General features: G+C 47.4%; 1 protein-coding gene across 2 annotated transcripts in view; it reads right to left on the reverse strand.

The window, feature by feature from the left end:
* Positions 1–14,181, reverse strand: part of SH3BP5 (SH3 domain binding protein 5) — a 50,286-nt gene extending 36,105 nt beyond the window's left edge. For both annotated transcript variants that reach the window (XM_062617216.1, XM_062617215.1), the window contains exons 1-2: positions 14,039–14,181; positions 12,018–12,080 (exon numbers count right to left, since the gene is read on the reverse strand). In XM_062617216.1, coding sequence (XP_062473200.1) covers positions 12,018–12,080; positions 14,039–14,119 — 144 coding nt within the window. In that variant the 5' untranslated portion in view covers positions 14,120–14,181. The remainder of the gene's footprint in view (positions 1–12,017; positions 12,081–14,038) is intronic.
* Between the last annotated feature and the right edge of the window lie 2,246 nt (positions 14,182–16,427).

A 16,427-nucleotide genomic window follows, 5' to 3' on the forward strand; every position in this document is an offset into this window, starting at 1 on the left:
GAAAGCCCATCTTTTCAGCTGCGGCTTGTACGAATGGGTAAGGACACCTACATCCCATTTATTATTTACTGCATTTACAAAAAGTACATTCCAGCTACTTCCAAACCGGACAAATTGCCCTCTTCACATGATCAGCCAAAGCAATGAAAGTATTTTGTCTGTTCCACTGACATTTCCACACTTTTAAGCAGGGTGATTCTGATTTCGAGCTCGGCATCCAACACAGGCTCTAAATCAGTGGAATTACTGCAGAGAGATGCAAATTCAGGCTGGGAGCTGGCCCGGGATTTCAGGCGATGAAGAGGAAGGGCCATGTGAGCTCTTGACAAACCTTGTAATTCTAATTAGAGAGCAGCGTTCATGCAGACTGCCGGAGTGACATGGTGATGATCAGGAAGCAGCTGGCTTGAAGAAGTGCTCTAATTCAGGAGGGCTTTGACATTATTGTTGAGGATTTCTAGAATGCACAACCCTGTATTCCCTGGAAGAATTCAAACACACAGGAACCTACCACTATGCATTCACAAGTGGCAAAAACCTGCAATAATACAGTAGTTTTAATAGAAAAAGCAACATACTTCAGTAACAGCTTCTCTGCTTCCTTTATCATAGAATGGTAGCTGCTCTGAGGTCTCCATGCAGCTTCTCTTCTCCAGGCTGAACAGCCCCAATGTTCTCAGCCTGTCTCCATACAGGAGGTGCTCCAGCCCATGAGCATCCTCATGGCCTCCTCTGGACTTGTTCCAACAGTTCCATGTCCTTTTTATGTTGAGGACACCAGAACTGCACACAATGCTCCAGGTGAGGTCTCATGAGAGCAGAGTAGAGGGGCAGGATCACCTCCTTGGACCTGCTGGTCACGCTCCTTTGGATGCAGCCCAGGATACGGTTGCTTTCTGGGCTGTAAGCCCACACTGAAGCCGGCTCATGTTCATTTTCTCATCAACCAACACCCCCAAGTCCTTCTCCTTGGGCTGCTCTGAATCTCTTCTCTGCCCAACCTGTAGCTGTGCCTGGGATTGCTTCGACCCACGTGCAGGACCTTGCACTTGGCTTGGCTGAACCCCATGAGCCTGGCACTTGGCCACCTCTCAAGCGCGTCAAGGTCCCCCTGGACCCTATCCCTTCCCTCCAGTATCAACCAAACCACACAGCTTGGTGTTATCTAAAACCTCAGCCAGCGTTGGTAACATTTTAATCCAATGCGAACAGTTTAGATTCTTCAGGCACCTCACTTTGTTCCAAGGGAGTATTCAAACAGATAAGAAGGTCAGAAAATGGAGAATTAAATGCACATTAATTTATTATTTAATTGACTCCCACCCAGTCAATAATCTCATTTCTTCGTGAAAGCCCGAAATGTATCATTAAAACAATGGGTATTGAGTCCATGATTTCCTCAGCAAGAAGAATTTGAATACTTTCAAATTCAAACACTGCGTGACGCATGGTTCACTGTTCAACGCGAGTTTCACAAGCGACTGAAATCAGACTGCAAACACGATGACTGCATTGCACGAAAAACGTTAAATATTGACGCATATTCAACAAAACCATCCTCCCTACAAGCACAGGAACAAAATGAAAAGCTTATTCCTAAATGAGTGAGCCTGAAGGTTTGGTTTTCACCTTCTCTGTGAAAGGTGCGTATTAGGATACTAACTGTGGATAGCAAACAGTTCAAGAAAACTAGATATGTATACACGGTAAGCAAAAAAAGCCCTATGCAGTGATTCATCAAACAAATCCGTTCACACGTCTAGATAAGCACTTGGAACAAAGACACCATCACTACCAAATCCGTGCATAGAGACTCGTATCTATTAAGATAAAGAGGGCCTGGTCTCCACCTGGATTTAAAAAGCTAAAAATAGAAAAAACCAAACCAAAAGCCAAGGACAGAGCTGTGAAGGCAACAGCAAGTTCTGTACTTACTAATCCCCTACGAAATCAGATGAAGCACATACAGATTGCTAAAGCGTAACTAAACCTGTACCCAGCACCTAAGGCACAGGTCTTTCAAAGGGTTGAGCAGACATTTGTCCATGAGTACAGCCACACTTCAGTAGGTAGTTAAACAGAACAGGGAGCTTCAGCTGAAGAATATGCTGGTGTCAACTTCCAGTTTATCATTTACCCCACAAGAGGCCCACTTCCTATTTTGAGGCTTTCTTTGGGTCTGATCATCTTCACTTTTTCTGGTGAAGAACAGTAATGAAAACTGAAAGCCCCAGAACGTTACACCTGTGTCATCCATCACATGACTTATTTCAAATGGCATTTATCCTCAGGTTCCTGACTGTCAGGAACACAAACCTGCAGGCTCTGCCACCCTCCGCATGAGAGAACAAGCATATGTTCAGGCTCTGTTGTGATCAATGTCTCTACCAGACGTTTCCAGCCATCCCCTTTGGACACAGCAAGAAGATGCTGGGGTCTCTTGAGAAGGCAAAATGCCAAACCCATTGCCTCTCCTGCACTACACGCATCAATTTTACTCTCCACCAGCCCCAGCTACACTACAAAAGCAAACAATCCCATGTTGTGTATCTACACCATGCACATCCTGCGACAACCCAGCGCATTCATGGAACAGTTAGGGTTGGAAAGGACCCTAAGATCATACAGTTCCAACCCCCCTGCCATGGGCAGGGACACCTCACACTAAACCATGGCACCCAAGGCTCTGTCTGACCTGGCCTTGAACACCACCAGGGATGGAGCATTCACAACCTCCCCTGGGCAACCCATTCCAGTGCCTCACCACCCTCACAGTAAAGAATTTCCTCCTTATATCCAATCTAAACTTCCCCTGTTTAAGTTTTAACCCATTACCCCTTGTCCTGTCACTACAGTCCCTAATGAAGAGTCCCTCCCCAACATCCCTATAGGCCCCCTTCAGATACTGGAAGGCTGCTGTGAGGTCTCCACACAGCTTCTCCAGGCTGAACAGCCCCAACTTTCTCAGCCTGTCTTCATCTGGGAGGCAAAACACTACTCAGCCTCTTCAATACAAACTGATTCAGCCCTCATGGTCCCTGACACAGCTCCAAGCTGCAAACACACAGCCACACTCCGTGTGCTGGCTCAGTGTCAGCCCTGCCACGTGCTGGCAAAGCATCTATAAAAGTCATCACCCCTGGGACAGTGCAAACTTCCCCTGGCAGGTGCCCCCAGAGAAGTTTAAACAAGAAATACTGATGCAGCAGCTATTTTTACTCTTCATGTGAAAATGAGGTGGTCAGAAGCACCAAGGGGATTAGGTTGCTTTACAAGCAAGGCAAGCTTAGGAGCACTGAGCTTGGTGCACTTGCTGCTTACACAACATGAAATGCTCATCTGTGTTTCATGGGAAGGATGGGCCTGTGGTCAAAGCAATAACTTGGGAATTGATTTAATTCCCTGCTCTATGTCTAGCTTCCTGTATTATTGTCAGCGAGACGCTTCGACCCACGTGTGAAGCGGTTCAAAACTATAAATCCTCTTAATGGTGTTTTCTGTAACCACACTCACATCAAAAACTTAGAGGCTCAGGAAGAGCACAGCAGTGCAGTTCATCCACAATCCCCATCAGGAGGGAAGCCTTAACATCTGTGTTAGGGAGACAACCCCACCAAGCAAGAGCTCTGCTCTCATCAGCTTTCTTCCTGGAAATCCATAGCACCTTCCTCCCAAATTATAGATTTCACGAGCAGAATCTTAGGGAGCATGCCAGGCTCCTACCCCATATATGCTTTTGCTGCAATAGTTCATCATTAAAAACAGACTTTGCTTCCAGTAACTTGCTATTGGGCAGTAACCTGCTACTGCACCAGAAGAGGGACAACACTTAACAACAGGCCATCCAGACTACAGGATGTTGGAGATCCACCCTCCAATGTGAGCAGAAACTAAACCACAACTTTGCACTTACACTGCACTGGAGAATAAAGCACGTGTGTTTTCCTTCCTCATGAGTGATGGGGATGAGGTGGTGCCAGATGCCAGGCAAGTAACTATTTCTGCCCATCAAATGCAGCTTGTATTTTCAAACAGTTTTCTTTTTAAAGTGAACTTCACACATCAACTGGGCATGAAGCATCCTGGTGCCAAGCACATCTAAATTTCATTCACAAAGGCTGTCCTATGCTCTTTGTGATGGCTCGGTGTGCAGAACCTCCAACAACCCATTAAACAAGCCTGGAAGGTACATGGGGAATGACACTGCTGACGAGTGATGGGCTTCATCTGTTTCCTGCATCCATACCTGCCTTCCTCTGCTACAGAGACCTACCAGCTGCCAAAGCTCACTTTCCAAGCTTTAACAGCACCTGTATCAACAACATCTAAGTGCAAAAGCAGGTAGGCTTCCCAGCTACATCCACACCAGACACACATGGAGATCTACCGCAGAGCATCAAACAGGTTAGTGACACCTTTAGCATCTAATTTGGTGCCTGGGCAGTTCAAGTAAGCCAGACTGACTACCAAAGCTCAAAAACAAAGTGCAAGGAATGGGTTAAGTAATATCTCAAGTTTTGTGCATGCAGAAGTCTTTTCTTTCCACACAGCTACTAATTTGTCATGTAAGAACAACAAAAACTGGTATTTAGAAGCTGCTCTAATGCAGACAGTTACAGACTCAGACTACCAACACACTGTTACTTCTAGTCCTTTTAGAAGAAAAGGGGGAAAAGCAGGCAGAGAAAGGCAGTGGGTGCCCCTTCCAAAACAGGATTTCTCTGCCTAACCCTTCCTCCCTCTCTTAGGCTGGAAACACATTTCTAGTTTCAGGAATATGAATCAAGTGAAGCCCTTTGACTCACTTCCAGCACCACAGCAGAGGAAGCAGCCTTGCCTCACTCACCCATGCACGAAGCAGAAGGCAAAACAAGAGGCAAACCCCACGCAGGAAGCATTTCCTATGGAAAGAAGTAGATTATAAAAAGACACAGAAAGAATTGTCCTGCCAGTGCTGGACAAATCCATCATGCGTGTATAGTGCACTCCAAACCCAGCAGGAATACCAGCCAGCGAGCTGTTTCTCCCTTATCTGTGTACTCTTTTACGGACACTGGAATATGCTGCACTGGGATACTGATAATGAGGCAGAGGTTTCTACAGAAAGATGCTTCTGCAGGCCAAGCAGGCTTGATCAGAATGAGATTCCTGCCACGGAAAGGTCGTTTTCTCAAACTTGAAAGAGTCAGGATTGTGTAAAAAAGGGTTTCCTTCAAATTCTTGTGTGTGACGGGGTCAAAAGCTCCATCTTCATCCCAAAAGCTTGATCTCTATCCCAAAACCAAGAGAAGAGCACCTCTAAACAAAACACACCTTGCCTTCCGAGGAGCAAGGCTCACAAGTGGAAAAGCACCACAGTTGACAGACCCCTTTCCTTTGACTCTACCCAACAGCAACCCAGGGTGACCTTGACGATAAATCCAGGAGTAAAAGTAACACAAGGTCCTGCCGATCAGGACTAGAGGATCTAGACAAGCATACCAGAAGGATCCTAACCAGGCCCTGATTACAAAAGGATGGCTGAGAGCCACACTACTCAGCTCTGGTTTTCATGTGCAGCCATCTCCCCTTAATATTGGCAGGCTCGCAGCTCCAGCAACACAACTCTCTAACAAAACCCACATTTGGATAGCTGGGATTCCAGCAGTAATTTTAATGGTATGTGCTGCATTTCCCCTCCCTGAAATGCTGCCAGAGAGTCCCCGAGTGAATCTGTTCCATCTGAATGGTACGTTCAGGAGCCAAAGACACGCAGGAGTTAGCTGGGCAGGCGAGTCATGCGTGTTTGTTAAACACATTTGCAGCTCCTGATGGGAGTTCAGATGGAGATGCATTTCCAATGAACAGGAAAAAAGCTCAAACAGCAAAGCACCACTCTAACTTGCATTTGGCCTAAACGTGCTTGTATCTCCCCTGCAAGATGCTTCCCCCACCCTCTCACAGCCACTTCCAACATAAACAGGGACATTAGCAAAGCCAAGTGTTAAATGCCTCAGAGGACCCTTATCATCCTTTGGCTGTGTCAGTAATGCTCAGTGTTGCAATCAGTACAGCAGCATTATGGATTTTAAATCAAGTCTAATCAAAGATTCATTAACAGGCAATACATTAACGCAACATACAACTACCAGCCACTCAGTGCCCTTTAGCAGCCCCACAACTCCTGAACAGGCTGGGAGCATCACAAGGTCAGGGTATTTCTCCAGGGTTTAATAGTATAGGTCAAAAGAACAGAAAATGAGTAATTATGTCAAGAATAGATGTAGCCAACTTCAACATACATGTTCAAGTCATGCCATGCATGTAAATCCACCCCTCTCACATGTGGTTTGGGTGCAGAACTTGTATTAAAAGATAAAGATTGGCAGGCTGATCGGTTTAAAACTGAACTCCCCATTTTACCACCTCTGTGAGCAGCAAATACCCATACATTCTCCACTGATCAAACACAGACATGCCTGTGGCGACACCAAGAGAGGGTGGTCTCAAAATCCTAGAAGCCCCTTAACATTTCCATTGGGGAAAGCAGACTTTTCACTCCCCTTTTGCAGATGTAGACCTCCCTCAGGCTAAAAGCATTTCACGCTTACAGCCTTTTTTCCCCAGTTAATGGAACTGGGGACAGTCAGCAGCAGCCCCAGTTAGAGTGACCCCTGCAAAGGTACATGAAGTCCAGAACAGACTCGCTGTACTTAGATGCCACAAGGTTACTCTTCCTGCTTACCAGAGAGCACAGCAAGTCAGAGAAACATGGGTGTCGTCTTCTGAACTTCCTTCAGAGAAATATTCCTTCTACTTAAATGCTCCCATTGCTTTTCCAGACTATTCTGGGGAAAATATCAACAGTGGGAATGTACGGACCACACAGTAATGCTACAGGAAGCTGTCAACCAGCATCTTGTGCTGTAAATCATCTAATGATGCTATGTTCCCATTAAAGACAACCACGATCAGATATTGAAAAGATGAAGAAAATAATAATAGAACAGGATAAATAGAACTCCATTGTCTGACTTAAAAACCCCCACCAACCCCAAACCAAAGCAATGCATCTTTCTTCTAATGAAATATCTTGCAATAGCAGCACCACCATAAACCGGGAAGGGGTAGCAAGAGGGACCTAAAGCAGCTAATAACAGCCAAAAGAGCAAACCTTCAAAGGCAAACTCAGCATGACTCTCCCAGAAGCCCACATTTTCAACAGCATTCAAGGATTTTGGAAGGCTTTGAAGCAGAATGATCCCACTTCTAAAATCCCCCTTGCAAACTCTGGATTTATCTTAAAAGGCTGCTTGGCAAAGATTTCTTTCCTTGTCCAGAGTAAGGATGCAGGGAGCATCTTCTAACCACAGGTGTTGTGCTGCTTTGGGCTTTTTACATATCTTTCCTCTATGAAGGTCTTAAGTCCATTTAAAATGCATTTATCAGCAGGTGCATAAATTACGCTTTGCTTACATCATCCAACTCCATTTGTCCTTCAAATTTAAGCAGACCAAAAGTAATGAAAATCTTTCTGGATTTAAAATTATGCAGTTGCATGATACCACAAACTGGCTTCAACCCAGTCAGATTTTCAGATGAAAAGCAAAGAGGAAACTTTCATGAAAGCACACTGCCAATGGCACTTCAACTTGGTTCCACCAAAGACCCTTTACAGTAAGTACTGCAGACAGACCTGCTGTAAACATTAATGACATAGAGGTAGAAAGCATCATGTAATCATTCTCTGCACTATCAGACACCTACTATTTCTTAGACTAAGTAAAGTAAGCAATAATATAAGATCAAGCTAATGTGGAAACAGTGCTCTTTCATTTACAGTGGTATACCCAGGGCCCTTTTGGCCTTTAGAGCTCTGCATGTGTACACACGCAGTAGCTGCAGATCTCCAGGTTCTACAAACACCTGAACACATGAATAATTTTAATCAAGCAGTAAAATCCCATCTGAAGTCCCCATGATGGGACTTATGAGTACGCATTTGCATTATTGTTACTACTATTCTATCTGCTTCACAATATGTCTGTCCTCAGTGCAAGGTTATGACAAGATTAATGAAATCCAGGCAATTATCCATAGCACCACCTTTCAATTTCAGTACCTCAGCATGAAATAAGGAGGCTGAAAAGATATACATCATTTTTTTCAATACATGTATATAAAGAGTCCTGAAGCCCATTTAACTGGTACTGCTGCAGACTAGCACACTGATTCCTAAAGTTCACTCATAACATTTAGACCAAGCCAGTGACACTGAACGGTTCTCACAGCTGAAATATAGTTTAATTTTGCATAACAAATGGCCCTGCATTCCTGTCGTGGTTTAAACTCAGTCAGGTAATTCGTTCGCTCACTTCCCCCCCTTTTCTTGCCCTCCCCCTGCTCTCGGAGGGACGGAGAGGAGAATCGAAAAGAATGCAACTCCCACGGGTTGAGATAAGAACAGTTTAGTAACTAAGGTATAACACAAATCACTACTGCTACCACCAATGATAATAATGATAAAGGAAATAACAAGGGAAGAGAATACCTCATCTCACCACCAGCCGACCGATAACTCGCCCCCCCAGCCCGACCAAGCTCTGACCGATACCTCCTCCAACCCCGCAGTCTCCCAGCCTTTCCGGCTAACTCCCAGTTACATCCTGGGCATGACGTGCTGTGGTATGGAATACCTCTTTGGCTAACTTGGGTCAGGTGTCCTGTCTCTGCTTCCTCCTGGCTCCCCCTCCTCCCTGGCAGAGCATGAGGCTCACAAAGTCCTTGGCCAAACCAAAACATCCTTGTTATCAGCTCTGTTCCCGAGCTGAAAGTCAAAACACTGCACTACACCAGCTACCAAGAAGGGGAAAAATGACTTCTACTGCTGAACCCAGGACATTATCCACCCCTTATTCCATACCATTCACGTCATGCTCAGATCCCACATTTTCAATATACCATCACTCTTATCTTAGTGCATGGACCAGTCCCTATAAAGCTGCTGAGTCCATCTGGTCCATGATGTCAGGCTCCATCTCTTGTAACAGTCTTCCAGAGCAGGAGAGACTGTGTGCAGTGTTCACACTCGTGAATAACTAGGGCAATAGTGTCCATTGTTAAGTCCACCCCTTGATCATGAGTCCATCTCTGTGTTGCACCTCTGCTCTGATGGCCTGAAGTGCATTGGGCCCACCAGGCTCAAAATAATTCACTGTCCCCTTCAGCAGTTTCTGCAGCTTGTTGCTGGGGACTCCATACAGCTGCCTTCCATCTCCGATGCTTCCAAAGCACTGGAGGGGCCCAGTGGACTAGATACTTGCCCATACTGTCCCACATACCCTGCCACTCATCACTGTCCAGCCTTGGAGAAAACCTCTTGGTCCCCCTATATCCTCGTCTAACCCCAGACAAGACCCAAACCTCACTCTGCTTAACTTTTGAGATCAGACAAAATGGTTGTGGGTAGCACACAGTCTGTATGTGTGCCAACATACTGATCCCCATCACAATCAGTAGGCAGGTCCCAAGGATACCCAAAGGCCATTCAAAACCTTCAGAACTCTCACACGATGCTGCTGTACTTGTCACTGGGGCTGGTGTAGCTGCTGTGCTTGCCGGCTCTCCCACCGCCAGCTGCTCTTTTCCTGAGTCCAGCTCTTCCTCCTCTGCCTTGCTGGGAAATGCTGCGTGGTCTCCTGCATCCTCCTGGGGCTCGGCGGGCGGCTTCCGGGAAACGCTCTCGGCTGTCGAGGGGCTCGGCTCGGCCGCGGGGCTCGGCTCGGCCGCGGGGCTCGGCTCCTCCGCGGGGCTCGGCTCCTCCGCGGGGCTCGGCTCGGCCGCGGGGCTCGGCTCCTCCGCCGCCTTCTCCCGCTGCTCGGCAGCCGCCTCCTTCTGCTCCTCGACCGCCCCGACCTCCTCCACCGGCAGCCGTCCCCTCGCGGCCTCCGGCCCCGCTCCCGCCGCCGCTTGGTCCCCGGGGCCGCTCTCCCGGGCCGGTTCGGCTGCCGCCGGCTCCCGGGGCCGCTCCCCCTCGGCTCCCCGCAGCCTCACGAAGATGGAGAGTAGGGTGAGGGCCAGGACGGTGAAGAGCAGCCGGACGGCCAGGTACAAGTCCACGGCCACGTCCGTCCCGCCCTGCTGCTGGAGCCCGCCCGTATTACAAGCCATTGCCATAAAGCACAGTGAGACAAGAACCTTAGCCCAGGCCCCATACTTGATAAACACTAACACAGCAAATACCGGCTCTACGTAAGTTACAACATTCTGAAGCTGTGAGATCAACAAGAACAACTCTGAGAGCCAATAAATCAGCATTGTGACGAGTGACTATTAATCCAGTCAAATCTGTCGTTATCTCAACCCTTCGTGCCCCACGTTGGGCGCCAAAAAGAACTGTCGTGGTTTAAACTCAGTCAGGTAATTCGTTCGCTCACTTCCCCCCCTTTTCTTGCCCTCCCCCTGCTCTCGGAGGGACGGAGAGGAGAATCGAAAAGAATGCAACTCCCACGGGTTGAGATAAGAACAGTTTAGTAACTAAGGTATAACACAAATCACTACTGCTACCACCAATGATAATAATGATAAAGGAAATAACAAGGGAAGAGAATACCTCATCTCACCACCAGCCGACCGATAACTCGCCCCCCCAGCCCGACCAAGCTCTGACCACCTCCTCCAACCCCGCAGTCTCCCAGCCTTTCCGGCTAACTCCCAGTTACATCCTGGGCATGACGTGCTGTGGTATGGAATACCTCTTTGGCTAACTTGGGTCAGGTGTCCTGTCTCTGCTTCCTCCTGGCTCCCCCTCCTCCCTGGCAGAGCATGAGGCTCACAAAGTCCTTGGCCAAACCAAAACATCGCTTGTTATCAGCTCTGTTCCCGAGCTGAAAGTCAAAACACTGCACTACACCAGCTACCAAGAAGGGGAAAAATGACTTCTACTGCTGAACCCAGGACAATTCCCCAAAGTTTCAGGATCATTTCCACAAATCAATTTGTGATCTACATGCCACAAAGCACAGAACATGCAAACAAGTAGGGAGATGAAAACAGCCACACGACAAGGCTGCTTTGTTTCCAAAAGAGTTCCTGACCCTACATTCTGTTTGATGCACACAACGGATACTCCAGTGTTTTATGACACTCCCAGGAACCATCCCAGGCTCCCATCTCATGAAAACACACATACAAGGAGGTACAAGAAAAATCAACAGGAACGTTGCCATTTTGAAGATGCAGACAGAAATCTAGAGATGCACTTTTAGAGTATGTTCATCACTGCAATTTCGGCATGTTTCGATGCAGTGTTCCAAAACAGTGTAACGTTATCAAAATTATTTAGGATGCAAAGTAACATTTTATGCCGTGTTTCCTTTAGCAGCATATTCATGTTACACTCCTACTGGTTTTCTCTATTTTTTTTGTAGTTAAGGAAAGAAAATCTAGACATACAAGTAGGCCAGCCCGTTTTGATTTGTTATTAGATCAGTAACACTGAGCCTTCCGGAATAACTACCAAGTACCTGGAGCTCAGATGTGGGGCTTTAGAAACAATTCCTTCAGAACTTTCTATTGAATGTTTAAGTGTCCAAGAAAACCTCTTTTTCCAACTACAAAGTATTTTCCTTCAACTTTCCTTACTCAGAAAGGACGGACAACAAAGGCAAAACTACAGCTGCCAAGGAGGAGATCCTGGCAGGTGACTGCATGGCAGAGACCTCTTCACCAAATAGACTCTCACTGTCTGTAATCACAAGAACACAAACTCAAACCAGTGACTTGCATGAACAGAACTTGTCCGAGTTTAGTTTCAAAACCTAAAAACAGGGTTTGGCAGTTGGTGGGGGGTGCTCCCCACATTGACTTCCTCCCTTTCTGCTCCAGCTGTTAGCACAAGTCACACCTTTAGAAAAATCATCACTAGGCTCTGGCTGCCAAATTACCGTCCAGGACGGCACAATTCGGGAAGGAACCTACCCAAAAGTGCTCACAAAACCCAACACGCACGCAGGAAAACGCAAGGATGAATTCCGTACCTCCAGCTCTGTCTCTCTGCGATTGATGTCATCTGTAGATTGATTCAGCTTCTCCAGCTCTCCCTAGAAAGAAAGGATGAAAAGTCAAACACATAGGAAGAAATGTGGGGGGGAAGTGGCTGAGGAGGCTCACTCAGCATCCCCACTGAATACTCACAAGGGCTGTGGCTTACAGAGTCAGTGAAAAGAGGAAACCTTGCAACATTTACCATGACTTTGCCACTGCTCTTCTGCTTACCACTGGTTTGCTACTTACAAGCTAAATAATGAGAGAAGCTCCATATTTTTAAGGCACTACATTTCCTGTTCTGGCTTATGTGTTGCTATTTAAAACAAACACAGGGTATCCTAAGTTCTGTCTTGTTAATCAATAGGGTCAGTATCTGTTAGTTTCCAGTGAGATACACACACCCCACACACCCCCAAAAGGATGGGCATAAAGTTACTGCTATCACAGAAGATGTACAGTGAAATCACAGGGCTGATAAGAAACCTGTCTTGCAGCACAAGAGGCATTTTACTCTGGATTTTGGCAAACCATTTCATAACACAACCAGTCAATGGGACGTATGATTGCGTTTACTTAGTCTGCCTCCACGCCGAGGTTTTGATCTCTTAACAGCAAACCCAAAGTTGTTAAATCCCTTGAATAAATATTTACTAGAGGTGGCATTGGCATGAATGGAGTTACTGTAAAAACAAAGCTCATTCTTAATGGCTTTCTTACCACAAAAAAGCAACCCTAAGGAGCAGGCTCCAATGGGCTTCTTTATTTGAGCAGCGTTGCTCCATGGCGATCCCCCAGTTTCAACAGGAGCTTCCCTAACTGAAATGGTGTTTTGTTGTCAACCGGTGTAACAGAATCCACCCCGAATCACTCAGCCATATAACCCAAACACTGCACACAGATTGTAACCCCAGCAGTTTCCCACAGAGGACAAGACTGGCTGCTCACACTAAGGAATTAACTCTTAGCCTCACAGGACAGATTTCACTTCCAGCTCCTAGGATGTGGAGGATACATCTTTGTGTTTGTCCTCCAAAACAGACGCTCGTACAGAAGTTACCCAATTCCCTTTACTGTAAGGCTAAGAACGCTACAGCTCTCATGGAGGCACACGCAGCAACCTGCTTTCCCAACCAAACAGAAAACACAAAAACACTGTTTCACCACCCATGTGCGAATCAGGTACCTGGAAACATGTTGCAAGCTGAAGAACCTAAGGCTAACAACAGATCAATAGGCACTAATGGAGCTCAGCTTCTCAAAACCAGAGCAGTAACAGGCTGGCTTTTGGCTGAGGGCCTTGCTCTGTGTAACCATGCCCTGTTAATTTTGCAATTGCTCTGCTTGGCCCTGGAGAAGAAATGCTCACGATGGAGAAAAGAACGACAATTACAGCAAGGAGGGCCCAGTGCCAAGAATCCATCCTCTCAGCAATGCACACACGGGTTTATATTCCTCTCGTGACAAATGGTCCCAGCAATCCCGGAGGGAAAAGCCATAAATCTGCAGAGACCTAAAAATACTTTTCATTTCAGGGACCACAGTGGGCTGAAGTTTGCACCAGGCAATTGGGCAAGAAAAGCTTTGTTTAGGAACCATGCCAGAATAAAAAGCGTTTCAGAAGGCGTTCAGAGAGGAAAAAGCCATCTTCCAACAGAGCCTTTTTAAACCAAAAATTAAACATAAAACGCCCCCGTTCACAAACCTCCGAGCACCGGCCCTGTTTCACGAGCAAGGTCATGCTGTCACGACCGGAGATGATAAAAGAGGAGGGGGATTTCAGCGGGGGAAGAAGGAAGGACGCTCAACCGCGGAGCCCGGAGAAGGGCCGCGGGGTAACAAAGGACTGGGGAGCCCCGGGGATGCTTCCCCCCGCACCCGGCGGGTATCCAGACACTCTGCTCTGGCACGGACATGCATACGCGCGTCTATACATCGCTATAACAAAAGGTCACCATTATGACAGTTGTTATCGCCATTCCCCACGTATCACAATAGCAGCTTGAGCCCTCACCTGGATGCGGGGGTCCACCTCCTCCTCCTCGGGCCGCGGGCCTTCCTCGGCCGCTCGCCCGCGCCTGCCCCCCGGCTCCATGGCTGCTGCTACCGGTACGTCCCGATCCGCCGCTGCCGGCTCCGGCTCCGGCTCCGCGGCCGCTCCGGCCCAGCCCCGCCTCTAATGGGGTGTGGGGGGGGACGGACCCCGTCCTTCTTCCCCTCCCTCCCTCCTTCCCCGCAGCATCCCCCGCCCCTTTCTGCATTCGCCCCGCAAGGAGGAAATGAGCGCAGGATTGCGGGGTTTGCTCCGGTTTTAACCGTCCTTCCCGGCCCCACGGCTCTCTGCAGCGCCCCGGGTTTTGTGTGTTCCATGCTTGCGCTTCCCTCCGCTCGGTACCGGCTCCAAGTGTGCGCACGCAAACGGGAATGAGCAGGCTCAGGTGTGGGGAAATGCCTGCGATACCTTGGGTGGCTTTTTGTTGATTAATTAACTAATAATAATCATCTTCCCTCCTCCTTTCATCTGTCGCAGGTTGCGCTGGGGGCTGGCATGCTATGGAGAAGAAACAGGGAGGAGGTAAGAATAATAAAGGCGCTTTCAACAACCGTGAAAATCGAAGTGAAACCCATTGTGGCAAGCAACTCTTGGACCTACTGGATGCGGCAGCAGGAGACACGCTAAAGATGTGCCCTTTCCTTGTCAGTGCAAAGGGACTTCTGGCAAGAAGCACTGATGCTGTGCCTGGCTAGCAGGGTACTTCAGATTAGGGTCTTCTTCATCATGGGGACAGTGCCCAAATCAGCACCCAGACACTAATAGGGAAAGAGTGGGCAACCCTTCTGACTAGCTGTGCACAGCAGGAGCAAGCTCCAATGCTGCTTTGTCCCACTGGCCTCAGCCACAGCTAAAAGCCCCTCTGTGGGCTGCAGTGAATAAACAGAATTGAGAACAATTGCTTTCTCTTCCCTTTTCACAGTAACCCCGGAGAGAAACCAACAGCTCATCCCCTCATTCCTGAGAAGGAAAAACATGATTCTTTGTCTTTTCCCTCCTCAAGACACAGAGATGACAGTCTCAACGTTGTACATGGGCCGGGCTACCCATGGAGGAAAAACAAGGCAACAAGTGGCAACTGGCTCAGGCAAGGCCCTTTCTTAAATCACACTAACCACACTGAACCGCTTCCTCGCTCCCCCTGGGTGGACAACTACTCATTTCGTATGGATGAGGATTATATCTCCACCTTAAAAGTCTCACTTTTGATTTAACACCGTTTTTGTTAGAAAACTCAAAAGATTACCAAGAAATCAAAGTAAAAGCTTAGATGTGGTAAAGAAGCTTCCTTTGTGAGACTGGAGATGAAAAAAAATCTCAGCAACACACACGAAGATAAAACTCCATGTTTCTAAGGTAAAAAAGGAGGAGAAAGAAGAGTCAAGCTCTTCCAAACACTGTAAAGCTGCCAGTGAAAAAAAAAGGAAAAGGGGGAAAAGGAAAAAATGGGAGGAAGAAGAGTGGCACAAATAGTTGGAATAGTGTAAACATGCAAAGTGACACCAACAAACTAAAATAATCAAGGAGCAGAGGAGGTGTTGCCAAAACGCAGATGGGTTGTTTGCAACATCTTCATTTCTCACAGCAAAATAAACCATGTAAAGGGGGAAAAACCCAATCAGCCATAGCCAAGGGTTTGCTCTCCCTGCTGTTCATATAGGGAACTCGATGCATACACACAGCATGAGGTCTCCAGGGCCCCAGCATCCCTCATCCTTGGTGTGCTGTGGTGGTCAAATAACCGAGGTTATCATCATCCTGGAAGCACCTGAAGGGGTTAATGCTGGCGAAACCACTGTCGATGCTTAATGTTTCTAGAAAACAAGGCTATGTAACACAGCTACTGCAGCTATGCCATGGCTCTCCAAAGCCTATGTGGTCTGACCCACAGCAGTATCATGTGAAGCATGAAATGCTGCCCCACAGACACGCTCTCCCCAGGGGATTTGTAATGTTCACATGAGGGCCCTGTTCTCCCATTATCACCACGACGGTCCCCGTGATTGTCACAGCTCAATAAACCTCCAGCCAAAGTCATCAATCTGCTACCATCAGTGCAGAGCAAGCTGTTTCTTCCCTCAGTCAAACAGTGGGATTTGCGTGTTGGGAGAGCTGCCTGCAGAGCTCACTGCTGTGCAAGAGACGGTACGAACACATGGGCCCCTTTCCCCATGACTCTGAAACTTCACATTGAGCCCCAAGGCCACCAAGATCATTTTCTATCAAAGCAATATATCGGAAAGATTTATATATAAAGAACTCGCTGAGGAACGCACAGGTTATACACCCGTCGTCACCGCAGACATCAGTAAGGCATAAACAGAAACATGGCCTTAAGGGAAAGATTTGA

This window comes from Pezoporus occidentalis, unplaced genomic scaffold, assembly GCF_034315485.1.
Source record: "Pezoporus occidentalis ecotype Australia unplaced genomic scaffold, CSIRO_AGI_Poc_V1 ctg193, whole genome shotgun sequence".
In the NCBI taxonomy this organism is placed as follows: Eukaryota; Metazoa; Chordata; class Aves; order Psittaciformes; family Psittacidae; genus Pezoporus; species Pezoporus occidentalis.